The 12791-nt window shown below is 49.4% G+C and overlaps 1 protein-coding gene across 1 annotated transcript in view; it reads right to left on the bottom strand.

Moving 5' to 3' along the window:
- Nucleotides 1-1591: 1591 nt before the first annotated feature.
- Nucleotides 1592-12791, bottom strand: part of INSR (insulin receptor) — a 55100-nt gene continuing 43900 nt past the window's right edge. The window contains exons 13-21 of the mRNA XM_079328241.1: nt 12191-12350; nt 11778-11877; nt 11465-11532; nt 11052-11281; nt 10564-10674; nt 10155-10314; nt 9248-9377; nt 8881-9015; nt 1592-7858 (exon numbers count right to left, since the gene is read on the bottom strand). Coding sequence (XP_079184367.1) covers nt 7504-7858; nt 8881-9015; nt 9248-9377; nt 10155-10314; nt 10564-10674; nt 11052-11281; nt 11465-11532; nt 11778-11877; nt 12191-12350 — 1449 coding nt within the window. The 3' untranslated portion in view covers nt 1592-7503. The remainder of the gene's footprint in view (nt 7859-8880; nt 9016-9247; nt 9378-10154; nt 10315-10563; nt 10675-11051; nt 11282-11464; nt 11533-11777; nt 11878-12190; nt 12351-12791) is intronic.

The raw sequence follows: 12791 nt of genomic DNA, 5'->3' as shown, positions 1-12791 counted from the left end.
CCTTGGCCAGCAGGCAGAGCCCCTGGCACGGCCCAGCTCGGGTTTGTTGGCACAGCCATTGCCTCCTTCCCAACAAGCTGAGACACACATGCTCCTCATCCCAGAGCCCCGAGCACTCACCAGCCCCAGCCAAACCCTAATCAGAACAAGAACCACTCACACTCCAATTACTCAGAGACCGCAGCTTTGGCAGCACTTAGAGTAGCAATTACCCCGTGCTCCAGGAAACCACAAGAGCAAAGAGGAATTAAGGTTTAATTTCTCTGAAGTCCACAAGAGCTCGATTAGCATCAGAGATCAGGGCAGCTCCGAAACACCAGGCAGCTGCTCAGGCTGATGGGATGGTGAGCTGTCCTTGGCTCACACAAGGATGAGCTCTTTTCCTCCTGCCACGTGTCTGACACGGCTCAGGGGTGCCGAAGCTGAGCTGTGCAGACAGCCTGGAAGAGTGAAGAGGGAAAATGGCACGAGGACTGTCCCAGCATCAGCAGCCTCCCCACAGCATCCCAGAGAGCCCAGTGGAAAACAAACCTCCTGGGACAGCAAGTTCAAGTTTCCTGGCTTTGCTTATTTTTGCATTTTAGGATCCCCAGAGAACAAGCGAGAAGAAGCAACTCCAAAACATCTTAAAATACATTTGTTTATGATCATTCTCACAGTGAGAGAATTCAGGAGAGGCTTAGAAAAAAGTAGAACTGGTGGGGCCTTGAGTGCTGTGTCCAGTTCTGGGCCTCTCACTGCAGAAATCCAGAGGGGCTGGAGGGTGTCCAGAGAAGGAATGGAGCTGGGGAAGGGGCTCAGCCTGGAGAAAAGGAGGCTCAGGAGGATCTTTGGGCTCTGCACAACTCCCTGGCAGCAGGGGACAGCCCTCACCTCACTGGTGCAGCTGATCAGGAGGAAACCTTGGCTCCAGTGAAACAAAAGCAGGTTTAAGTTAGAAACACCCCCAGAGGGGCCTGGGCAGGACAGCAGCTCCACCACAGGACAGGGCTGGGGCTGATCCTCTGCCTTTGATGCTTTAAAACTGGCACTGAGGAGGGAACACCTGGTCCACGCCCAGGAAATTACAGAATTACAGAAAATGCACAGGAAATAACAGAATTACATCACAGAGCCACAGCTGTTGATACCCCAAAAGTAATCCTGGCAGCAAAGTTCACCTGATGGCATCAGAGGCATCACCCCAGAGCCCCGAGGTGAGCACAGGCATCACCAGAGCCATCAGGTAGAGGAATTCCACTGGCTTCACACTACAAGCCTACAGTTGGTTGAGCTGTGGGTTTTGGTTTTTTCCTTAACACCATTTATTTTGCAACTTATTCCAAGGTATGAATTTAGTGCTTTCTCCATGGCAAAGCAGCCTTCAGTGCTGCACAGACAGCAGACACAAAATGACAGTTATTCTTGGATAATTTATTCAGAATTTTAATATAAACAGTTAATTGTTCAATATTCTGACACACAGCAAGGATTTTTTTTTACTATTCAAAGATTTTCTATACATGTCACTGCTTGGCTCTTAGATATGAAAACATTGAAAAAATAAATCAAAGGGGAAGGTTTTTCTTTTTTCTTCCTTTTAAAAAAAAATAAATCATGGCACATTTGATCCTTTATTTCAAACAAGAGGTATCTGCAGTACTATTTGTATTCTGGAACCTTAGATACGCAGAGGGAAAGGTGGGAGCAGCAAGTATGAACTGGGAAAAAAAACCCAAAAAACCCAAGACTTCACAGAACATCACCTAACATGTAATTGAAACTATCTGTGGTTTATTTAAATGAAGCAAAGAGTGTTTGCTTTGGGCTGTGTTGGATGAAGCTGATGTCCAGTTCCCCAATCCATGAGGGTCCTCACATACAAACCAGTTTTGATACCCCAAGAATAAAATCATTCCCCTAACTAAGCAAAAGGTGATGCTTTTCCTGCTTAAATAACACACTGCCTCTGCAGATTGAGAAGTGGCCTTTCTAAAATTCTCCATCAGTTTCCATGGGACCTGGTTACAGAAAAGACCTGGAGGTGGGGATGGTGGGAGCATTGGGATGCTGCTGGGAGAGTCTGGATTTCCAGAGCTTTGGTGTCGAGTCCAGCTCGGAGCTCTCAGCTCAAGATTTACTGGTGCTGCTGGGACTGACCAGGGGCTGGGGCTCAGCTAAGCAAGAGCTCACATTTAAGCTCCACTGATGGCTCCTCTTTAGCTGCCAGGACTATCCCAGGTCCTCCCAGCCATCAGACCCTGTCCCCAAGGGATCCTTCTGGGCTGAGAAAGGGAACTATTTAACACCACCAGTTGGAACACTGGAACAAAACCACTACCAGGAACAGAATTTCTGGCTGATTGCAAATCTGTTGGCAAAAAAATAACAACACCATAGGAGTTAATACTAACTTTATTACACAATATTTAAAAAGTCATTTCTCTACCTGTCCCCTTACAGCTTGCATTGTGCTGCAGTGAATTTGCCCAAACTGCAAGAATAAGTGCTTCCTTCCAAGAAGGACAAGCAAATTCATTTTAAAAAGAAATACACATTTAATGACAGCAGATTTGCTAAAAATGGTAACTTCAGAGTTGCTTTTCAACAGTCAGATTCCTCCAAAATCAGCTGGATGATTGGCTTCACTCTTGTGATGCTCCTAACGAGGCTGAACACGTCGAGGCTTTACAGCGACACTCACGGACAGAATCCAAGCAGAGGGAACACAGAGCCAAGCAGAAGGTAATAAAAAGACCAAATTCCATTAAGTTCATACAAATACCAAACTAATCTTATGTTGAATTTCACAAAGTAACTATTTCTTGATTCCAACCCACTCAGCAGTTCCTCTCCCTGGACCACAGGACACTCCGAGGGGCAGCAGCTCTTTGGGCCGGGTTCCTGCGAGTCCCCGGCTCCCAGAGGATCCCAGGGTCCAGCTGCAGCTCCCAGCTCCCTCCAGGCCCTGAGCCCATCCCACACGGATCACAGGAGCACCTGGCACAGCCTTGACAGTAAGGTTTTATGGCACAAAGATATTTTACATTCTGGCTTGTAAAAACAAGGTTCCAGTCTTGGTAGCAGGAAGGGCCCGGGACACCTCAGGTCCATCTTTGTGTCACAGTGGCTTTGAGAGGGAACTCTGCCTCCCTCCCTCCTCTAAAGCAGAGGCTCAGCACCCTTCTCACTCCTGTCATTTCCTATTTGCCTTCAGCACAGTCAGCTCAGTAACACAAGAAGCGACTTTGAGATTTTTTTTTTTCCAAAGAGATACCAACACTATAGCCAACAGACTAAAATTAAGCAAAGTGTCCCATCACTATAATACAAATTTAGGAGGAAAGAGATATACTACCCATAAATTAAGAGTACCCTTTAGCAACCTAAAAGCAGCCTCTTCATATCCACACAGCTGCTTTACCATCATCGCTGCAGCATGGTCTAGTTCCCATCACCTTTCCCAACCCAGTGCTGGCACAGAATTTATGTCTGAGCTCTTCTATTTTACAACACAATAGAGTATTTACAAGCAGCCAAGTCAGACACGTTCCTAACCCAGCAGCCAAGCTTTGCAGTGCTGCTCTGGCCCTCGAGAGAAGTTCCAGATTGGCAAGAGCCGTTCAGGAAGTGGCAATCGAGTTTAATGTGGAAACCTTTCTGAGAAACCTCTCCAGCCTCACACTTCAGACATTTTCTCTGTGAAAGCACAACAGAGCTCAGCTTCTTACACCTCCTGATGCACCAGAGTGATTCCTGGCTGTTGTTGGTGCCAGGCTGTGCCCAGGAGGCTCCAGCTGCTCCTGGGCAGGCTGAGGGGTCTGTCCTGCTGCCCCGTGCTGTGAGTGGGGCACTCTCTGCCCACCAAGGGCAGGAGTCAACCCTCCAACAAACAGTAATGCAAGGAAAGAAAGAACTTCCCACTGCTGGCTGCCCTCCTCCAGCCATCCCATCTGCTCTCCTCCTCCTGCACCACTGTTCGGTTCCTCCTAAGCAGCAGCAGCAAGTTTTGTGCTTCCACTGCAGCTGGGGAATTCTGCCCCATAAGGATGTGGCCAGAGCAAAGAGCAGCAGCTCCCCCAAGGAAGGCTCAGCACAGCAGCCCTGCCCGGGCTGGGGTCCCTGGCAGCACCCCAGAGATTTCAATAGCACTTGAGTCTCCACTTGCAGGAATTCTCTGAGCAGGAATCAGCCAGATCTGAGTGAGGCATTCGGGCATCCCCGGGACAAGGATCTTCCAGCAGCAGAGACCAAAGTGTCAGCTGTGAGCCAAGGAAGGATTTTCCTGCAGTGAGAGCTGGGCTTTGTGGGTGATGTTCATTTATTCTTCCTAATTCTACAGCTGAGTGTGATCTGTAACAGCCACGAGCAGCAACCACTAGTGTTATTTGTTTTACAGAGGAGAAACACGATACCCTCCCCACTGGTACCACACGCCTTCCCTCCCCCTGGGCACAAGGTAGGAAGGATGAAAAACCTTCACACAGTGCTGGGGACAAACAACTGCTCCGTTTGGTGCAGGGTGAAGGTGACACTGAGCCAGGAGGGGACTGCCTGTCCATGGAGCAGCTCCCTGGCTCGGCCATCCAAGTGTTCAAACCATGTGTACTCACAGGGCCAACCAGTATCAACCACGTGGAAAAGCCAGACCCAATACAAGGTTCCAATGTTCCTTCAGGTAAAAGATCTTCTATTCCCACAGTTATGATCACTGCCATTGGAAATGTTATCAAAGCAAGGGTGTGCTGGGAAAGGTTTGTTTCAGGAGGCCACTGCCAGGACCTTGGATCACCTGTGCATAGCAAGAAGAGCAGGGACTAAACCACCCCAATGCAACCCCAACAGCAAGGGCTGGTCCCAGTCCCTGCTCCACGTTGGCACATGCTGATCCAGGAGGAAGCAGCCTCTCCTTTTAGGTAATGAATTCACTAAAGTCCAAAAATTTAAATGGCTCTTTTTTGTTTTGTTTTTTTTTAAATCACAACAGAACTAAGGGATGAGATCAGATCCAAATTTATAAATGAGTTCATTGGCCACTACAGTTCAGATTAGGGATCAACAGTGACGAGCCATTCTCCTTCCCATTCCCTTCATGGTCCCTGGTATTGGAATCAGCTGATACTGATTTTCCCTGATCCACAATAGGTCCAGACCAGAATATTTCAACAGGTTTAGAGGTGCGTAGTATTAAAAAATATCCTTAAGAAACACTGAGGTAGACTGCACCAGAACAGGACAAAAATAATCCCACCACATCCACCTGCCAAGATTTTGCGGATACAAATTTACACGTTCTGTGTGTTTAAGAAAACAAATTGTTTGTTGCTTTTTTTTTTTTACAGTGTTTTATATATTAAAATAAATAAAAAAATTCTAATAAGAAAAACTTCTCTTCCTTAGAAAAGTGTGAGAATATGTCTTCTTTCCTGCAGTGTAGTATAGAGCTGCTAAACAGTTACGACTTTGTAAAGCAGAAGAAATGTAAACGAGGCCTTTTGAAATCCAAAGGTTCTCACCTATGTCTGGACTGTGTTTTCCACCCAAATCTGTGGAGCAGCCTGGTACCCTCCACCTGGGCTGAACCAACCCCTCCAGCAGCAAAGGGCCCAGCAGCTCCCGGTGCTGCCCAGAGTCTGTTGCCCCCTTTTCTGACTCTGGCAGTGCTGTTTTGGCCAGAAGCAGCTGGGGCAGAGGCTCCCAGCACCAGCTGCACCCCGGGCTGGGAGAGCTCTTCCTTAGGGACTGCAGCCCCTGTGCCTCACTCCCAGCAGCTCTGCCCGGGCTGGAGCCACAGCCCAGCCCAGCCCTGCCAGCCAGGGCACCTCGCCTTCTCCTGGCAGAGAGCACAGGACACATCTTGGCCTTCTCCAGGAGCAAGGGCAGGACTGAGCATCTCTCCTGCTCTTCAAGCACCTCCTGCACGACACAGGCCTGCGACATCCATCATCCTCTTCCTGCTCCCGTGCTGCTCCCACCAGCTCTGTCCTTGCAAACAGCAGCACAGCAAAGCCCAGTCCTGACGGCAAGTGCTGACATCCCAACGAGCTGCATCCTGGCAGTTCTGCAGCAGGAATCCCAGGGAACACAAGGCTGGAGGCCTGGGAGCAGCAGAGAGGCAGCAAACCACAGCACCTCTGGTGTGCAGAGCCCAGAGCTTTGTGCTCCCCCTTCAGTGTCCCTTCCTCAGCTCCAGTTCGTGCTCGTCCTCTCTGGCAGGGAAGGCAAAGCGAGGGACACGGGGGCAGAGGAGGAGCAGGACTCGTGTCCTGCTGTGTCCTTCAGGATGTTCTGTGTCCTTCAGCTCCCAACACCCAAGATGGGGCTTTGACTGGAGCCAGCTGACTGTGTTGTATAAATCATGAAACTATTACAAAGCCTTGTCAAGTATGAACTGAACATGTGCTTCATTGCTCCTGCAAGGCTAAAATTAGTTCGTTCTGAAATCTTTGGACCACTTTAAGACCAAACAATCCCCCAAAACTCTCCCCGCCCCAAAAGGATCATAAACAGTCAATAATTTATATGAAGTTAAAATTTAAACTAAAGACATCTTTAAATATGTTACAACAAACAATATATATACTCAATGCTGTAAGGACAGAAAACTCCGTGTCTCAGGTCAGGGGACTCCTACTTCGTTTGGTCTTGAAAGTACCCACAAATCTCAGAGTTCTGCTCATTTAGCTCCCAGCACGTTTTCTTCATTTATTAATGAGAGAAAACCTGCTCCCAAGAGTCCTCAGTATAAAAATAATCTGTTTAGGATTCAGTCCCTCCAGGGAAATGGGGAAAAAAGATAAGTACACACTTCCAAGAAGAGGAAAGCTCCTGTGAGAACAGAGAATCATAGAGTATGCTGAGTTGGAAGGGACCCACCAGGATCATCCAACTCCTGGCCCTGTGCAGGACACCCCGAGAATCCCACCATGTGCCTGAAGGCTCTGTAAGTTGTGTACAAAACCAGCAATGTCTCTTTTGCTTTAGGGTACCCCACATGTTGATACTGCACACACACACACACTCACACACTCACACACCCACGCACCCAGGGGTTCCACCCCTCGAAAACAAAGTATGAAAGCAGCAGCTATTGGTCAATGTGAGGATCTGGCGACTGATGTGCTGAATCCTTCAGCTGTAGTGGAGAGGCTGCCTGAAAGCCTGGAATTCTACTGGAAATGCTCTGCTGGGCTGGAGCTCAGGCACCAGAGAACTTCACGTCTTCTGCTGGCAAAGGCGGATGCTTCTCCTTCAGCTGAACTCACACGGTCGCTTCCTGTTGTGAAACCATGGTTACAGAAGGGACAGCAGCCATGGAAACCTCTTCCATTTATGTTCACAGATAAGTCCACTGACAACCAGTCAACTTGGCAAAAAAAAAAAAAAAAAATTAATCGTAAGATGATTAAAAATCTGAAGAGTTTGTAGATGTGTGTCATACACTGTGGCAGCAATAACAAGAGTCCTGAGATTTGTGGAGGGGGGAACAAAAGCAGACACAACCCTTGGGCCAACCAGGAAGTGTTAGGAAGGACTTGACCTGGGCATGGAGAGAATCCGCCCGTTTTTCTTGCCACCGTTCATGTGAGTGTAAGGGATGTGCTCCTCGTAGTTGCCCTTGAGGGCCATGGAGGGTCCATTGTCCCTGCCCAGCACTTTGTCCCTCTGTGAGTACGAGGAGGGGTCCAGGGGAATGCTCTCCATGTTCTCAAAGTCCATCTCGTACTCCTCTGTCTCCAGAGGTTTGTTCTCCTCGCTGTAGAAGAAGGAGACCTCCTGGAAGCTGGGGTGCAAGTCCTCCTTCAGCATCTCGATGATCTCAATGAAGGTGGGGCGCATCTTGGGGTTGTACTGCCAGCACATCTGCATCAGGCTGTGCCTGCACAGCACAGAGCACAGTCAGGGCCAATCCCAAGGCTGGCACCCCTGGCAGACCCCCCACCACCCACACTACACCTCTGACACCCCAGGCTGCTTGTTCTCTTTCCAGCCTCCCCATCTGCCTGTAGATCCTGACATTCCTTTTTCTCTATTTCTGTCTAGATTAAAAATTCCTTCCGATTCCTTCAATTGTTCTTAACTTGGCTGCTGAAGGAAACAGGGCTGGGGTTCACAGACTCTGTGTGTGTGTGCACACGCACTTACAGCCAGGTCATCCTTTTTTAATTAATTCCCTTTTAATTTTAACTCAGCCTGAAACATAACTAAGCTCCCAAAACTTCAAGGAAAATGAGAGGCAGGACAAAGGACAGAGGTCCTGTAAACATCCCACCCAAAAGAAAGGCTGCAGCAAGAGGTCACATGTTATCAGACACCATGGAGAAAGAACTCACAAATACAAATAGAGTTTCAATCTGGAGTTTGTAACTGGCCATCAGACAAATGTCCAGCACAGCAGGCTTTTTTCATAAGGATACTCACAAAACATGTTTATTTTATGACTCTGGAAGTGCTGTTTTGGCCAGAAGCAGCTGGGGGAAAAGGCTACCAGAACCATCTGTGCTCCTTTTTCCAGCCAGAGCTGCTTTCCCTCACAACTGCTCCAGTATGACTCCTCACACTGAATCCCAGAATTGCTGAGGTTGGAAAAGACCTCCCAAGATCATTGAGTCCAAGCTTTGACCCACCCCCACCTTGTCACCAGCCCAGAGCACCAAGTGCCACGTCCAGTCATTCCTTGGACACCTCCAGGGATGGGGACTCCCAACCTCCCTGAGCAGCCCCTTCCCTGGATCACTAAGGATGCTCTGGTGGAATTTCTATGGGAGGTGCCTCACTAAAATCTGTTTTGCTGCTCCCCAGCTGAGGAGGGGTTAAGAGGTGCCCCAGGTTAGGGCACCTTTGTTGGCCACACTTCAGGCAGAGTGCAGCTGGGCTGGCTGGCCCTGTGTGCTCACTTACAGCCTCTCTGGGCAGTTGTCTGGCTGATCCAGGTATCCTCCATCCATGACAAACTTCAGCACCTGCTCGTTGGAGAGTCCCTGGTACGGCTGCTCTGCCAAGCTGCTGATTTCCCAAAGGACAACACCGAATGACCTAAGGGAGAGAGAAGGCTCCTGCTGAGAACAAAACATCCTGGAGCCCTCCCAGTGACAGAGGTATTTTGGAAAACACACACTTCAGAAGAACACGACTATATTTTTATGGGAGTGTTTCAAAACAACAGCTTTGTTTTGTCTGTGCTCCGAGCAAACCAGTTTAAACTATGAGTGCTAAAACAAGGAGCTGCTGAGCTGGAATCCATCTGGGACTGCAGAGGACAACTTACCACACATCAGAGTAGGTGGTGAACACGCCGTCCTTGAGGGACTCGGGGGCCATCCAGCGCACGGGCAGCAGCCCCTTGCCTCCCTTGCGGTAATAATCCGTCTCGTAGATGTCCCTGGTCATCCCAAAGTCTGAGAGAAGCAATGGGCACCTGGTAAATGCCTCTCCCTCCATCCTGCTCTTCCATCTCCAGATGGATGGTGCCTTCCCCCCACTGCCAAAGCCCAGCCTGCAGTTATCTGTCACCTCGTGATTAATATTCAAAACATTTCCCTTTTCCTGCATTTTTTTCTACAGAGTCACAACAGAGACTCCAGAGTTAAATTTTTTGGTGACAGCTTCTATTCTAAACATTATTTTATTCATCTTTTGTAAGTAAAACAGAGCTCCCTTTGCCTGAAATCCCACTGCCCTGGCTTTAACTCCAGAGAGCTCTGAAAAATCACTTCACTGTGGGGTTCCAGGTTATTTTTAAATGCTGTAGTTACTTACTTCTAAAAGGGTTTGGCTTAAAAACTGGGTTAAATTACTTTTAAAAGCCACCTGACCCTAGGACAGGATTATCAACACTGGGTTTGTTGTACCCAACTCCTTTGTCTTAATTCTCACGGAAGCAAAGACCAGTGAGACAAACCCAGGCAGTTAAGGCTAGAAAGGTAATGAACTTTTAGGACAGAGGTTTGGGAATAGAGAAGGTGAGAAAAGCTGCTCTGATTCTATAGATGTTGCTCTTACTCAAGTCCACACAATTCTGTCACAGGGAAGAAACAGAGGGAAGTGCTGAATTTCCCAAATGCAGACAGTGAGAATGGAATTTTAACCATTTGCTTTTAGCACAAACACGATGTGTGACAGAATCATCTCCTACTGCCAGAATGGCCTGGCTGGAAGGGCCCAGCAGTACCCACCCCCAATTTTCACAGTGAAGTCCTCTGCCACCATGCAGTTTCGAGCTGCCAGGTCCCTGTGCACGAATTTCTTGGCGTTCAGGTAGGCCATGCCGTCGGCGATCTCCGCCGCCATCTGGATCATCTCCCGCAGCGTCGGCGGCGGCCGCCCGGGGTTGTTCTGCCAGCACAAACCACAAACACTGAATGGGTTGGCTTAGATGTGACCCTAAAGATCAGCCAGCTCCCTGCCATGAGTGCTGGCACATTCCAAGCTGGCCTTGGACAATTCCAGCTTTTCTGAGCAACCTGAGTATCTTCCCAATGTGAAATCAAATCTACTCGCTTTCAGCTTAAAGCTATTAAATAAATATGAAACCCCAAATGAAGTCACTCTGTTCCACAATAGACTTCCTCTCTCCTGCCTTACCTCAGCTTCAGGTCTCAAGGAGCGCAGGTAACTCTTGAGGTCCCCGTGTGCCATCAGCTCCATGACCACCAGGGTGGGCTGTCCCTTGGAGACCACTCCGAGGAGGCGAACCTGGAAAAGGAGTGAGAAATTCCCTCCAGGCTGTGTCCAAACAGAGCAGGCAAAGCCAGCATCCCTGAACCAGAGCTGAGAACAGCCCCACAAGGCCTTGTCAGGGATATTTAGAGAGATATTTAGAGGTTATAAATGGCAGGTAGGGATTGTAATGCTGCCATACATGCAAGTGCTAGAGATTGTGGCAGTTTAGGTGTTCTATTTGGTACCTACCAAATGAGCTTTAGAAAGAGCAGCAGTGAAACAATTTGGGCAGAAGCGGTTCTGTGGAACCCAGCAGGGAAATATCCCAGCCCTGATGGATGATGCCCGACTGCTTTGGGCTCTGAAGGCCCTGCAGAGCTGAGCTGTGTGCTGAGGCACCCAGCACTTACCACATGATGGCAGCTGAAGCCTTTCATGACAGAGGCCTCGTTGAGGAACTCGATGCGCTCGCGCAGGCTCGCCGACTCGTTCACCGTCTTCACGGCCACGCGCGTCTCGGGCTCGCCCTTGACGATGTCCTTGGCAATGCCCTCGTACACCATCCCGAAGGAGCCCTGGCCCAGCTCCCTCAGCAGGGTGATCTTGTCCCGTGGCACCTCCCATTCGTCAGGCACATAAACTGTTGGGCACAGGGGAGCAGCTCTGAGCTCAGCATCTTCTCACAGGCGTTCCCGCAGCAGCCCTGCCACACTACTGTGAGAATTCTACAAAAGCACCAGAAAACTCCACAAACACAACTCCAACCCCATCCTGCTGCACTCACTGCACCATCACACCAGAAACAAGCCCTGGTTGTTCTCACCATCACTGGCACTGATGTACTCGGGGTTGGAGGATGCATACAGGGGTCCCGTTGGTCCTTCGGTTTGTCTGCAAGAGACACAAATTCCACCCTGCAGCCTCTGAGGTGAGGGCACTTTGATTAATCCCCAAAGCATGCAGCAAATAAACTCTCCCCATATGGCTCAAACGATTTCCTGCACTTAAGATGAATGCTGCAATCACTATGGAAATTAGAAACTAAACACAAACTGACTCTCAAAAGAGCAGCAAAACTTTTGGATGGAAGTTTTAGATTGAAGTTTCTGGTGAAAACAAGACAAAACTGCACTCACCTCTTTTTCACAAGCACATAAGCAGCTCCAATAATTCCAGCAATTATTATGGCAAAAATAATTGGTACAATGATAACAGCAATATTTGGCTGAGCATTCACTAGGAGAGAGAGAGAGACAGTTGGAGGTGTTACACAGGTCCAAAATACAATTTTTTTCCTCAATAAAATCTCCCCCTTCAATAAACTGGAACAAATACAAAACTTGAGGCTATTTCAGATCAAAATGTGGGGCTGCTCAGAATGAGAACTAATAAACAAAAGCCATACGTCTCCAAGTGATTTCAGGTTCTTGACAACCGACGTATTTGGTAAATATTTAATGACTCTCTGCGGCTCTGCTTGCTACACCTCACCCTCCAGAAATAACCCGAGTTTCTGTCAGGGATGAAACGCTGAAATGGAGTCACTCACAGTAATCAGCCACGTAGAAGAAGGTGGGCTCGGTCCAGGAGCCGTTCCCGGCCAGGGAGGTGGCGCGCACGCGCACGCTGTAGTTGCCCGGCTGCAGCCCCCGCAGCCGGCAGCCGCCCTCGCTGGCAAACAGCTTGCGGGACACGCAGAAATGGGCCTCCTGTGGGGACAGGGCAGGGACAGGGCAGTGCTGCAGCACCCAGAGATCCCTGAGAGCTCTGTGACAGCTCCTGGGGGCTCCTGCAGCACGCAGGGCTCCCTGAGAGCTCCCTGAGAGCTCTGTGACAGCTCCTGCAGCACCCACAGCTCCCCGAGAGCTCTGTGACAGCTCCTGGAGCATCCAGGGTTCCCTGAGAGCTCTGTGACAGCTCCTGGAGCATGCAGGGCTCCCTGAGAGCTCTGTGACAGCTCCTGGAGCATGCAGGGCTCCCTGAGAGCTCTGTGACAGCTCCTGGAGCATGCAGGGCTCCCCGAGAGCTCTGTGACAGCTCCTGGAGCATCCAGGGTTCCCCGAGAGCTCTGTGACAGCTCCTGGAGCATCCAGGGTTCCCTGAGAGCTCTGTGACAGCTCCTGGAGCATCCAGGGTTCCCCGAGAGCTCT

This window comes from Erithacus rubecula (assembly GCF_903797595.1).
Source record: "Erithacus rubecula genome assembly, chromosome: 28".
NCBI lineage: Eukaryota > Metazoa > Chordata > Aves > Passeriformes > Muscicapidae > Erithacus > Erithacus rubecula.
This window is presented reverse-complemented; position numbering and strand designations above follow the sequence as displayed.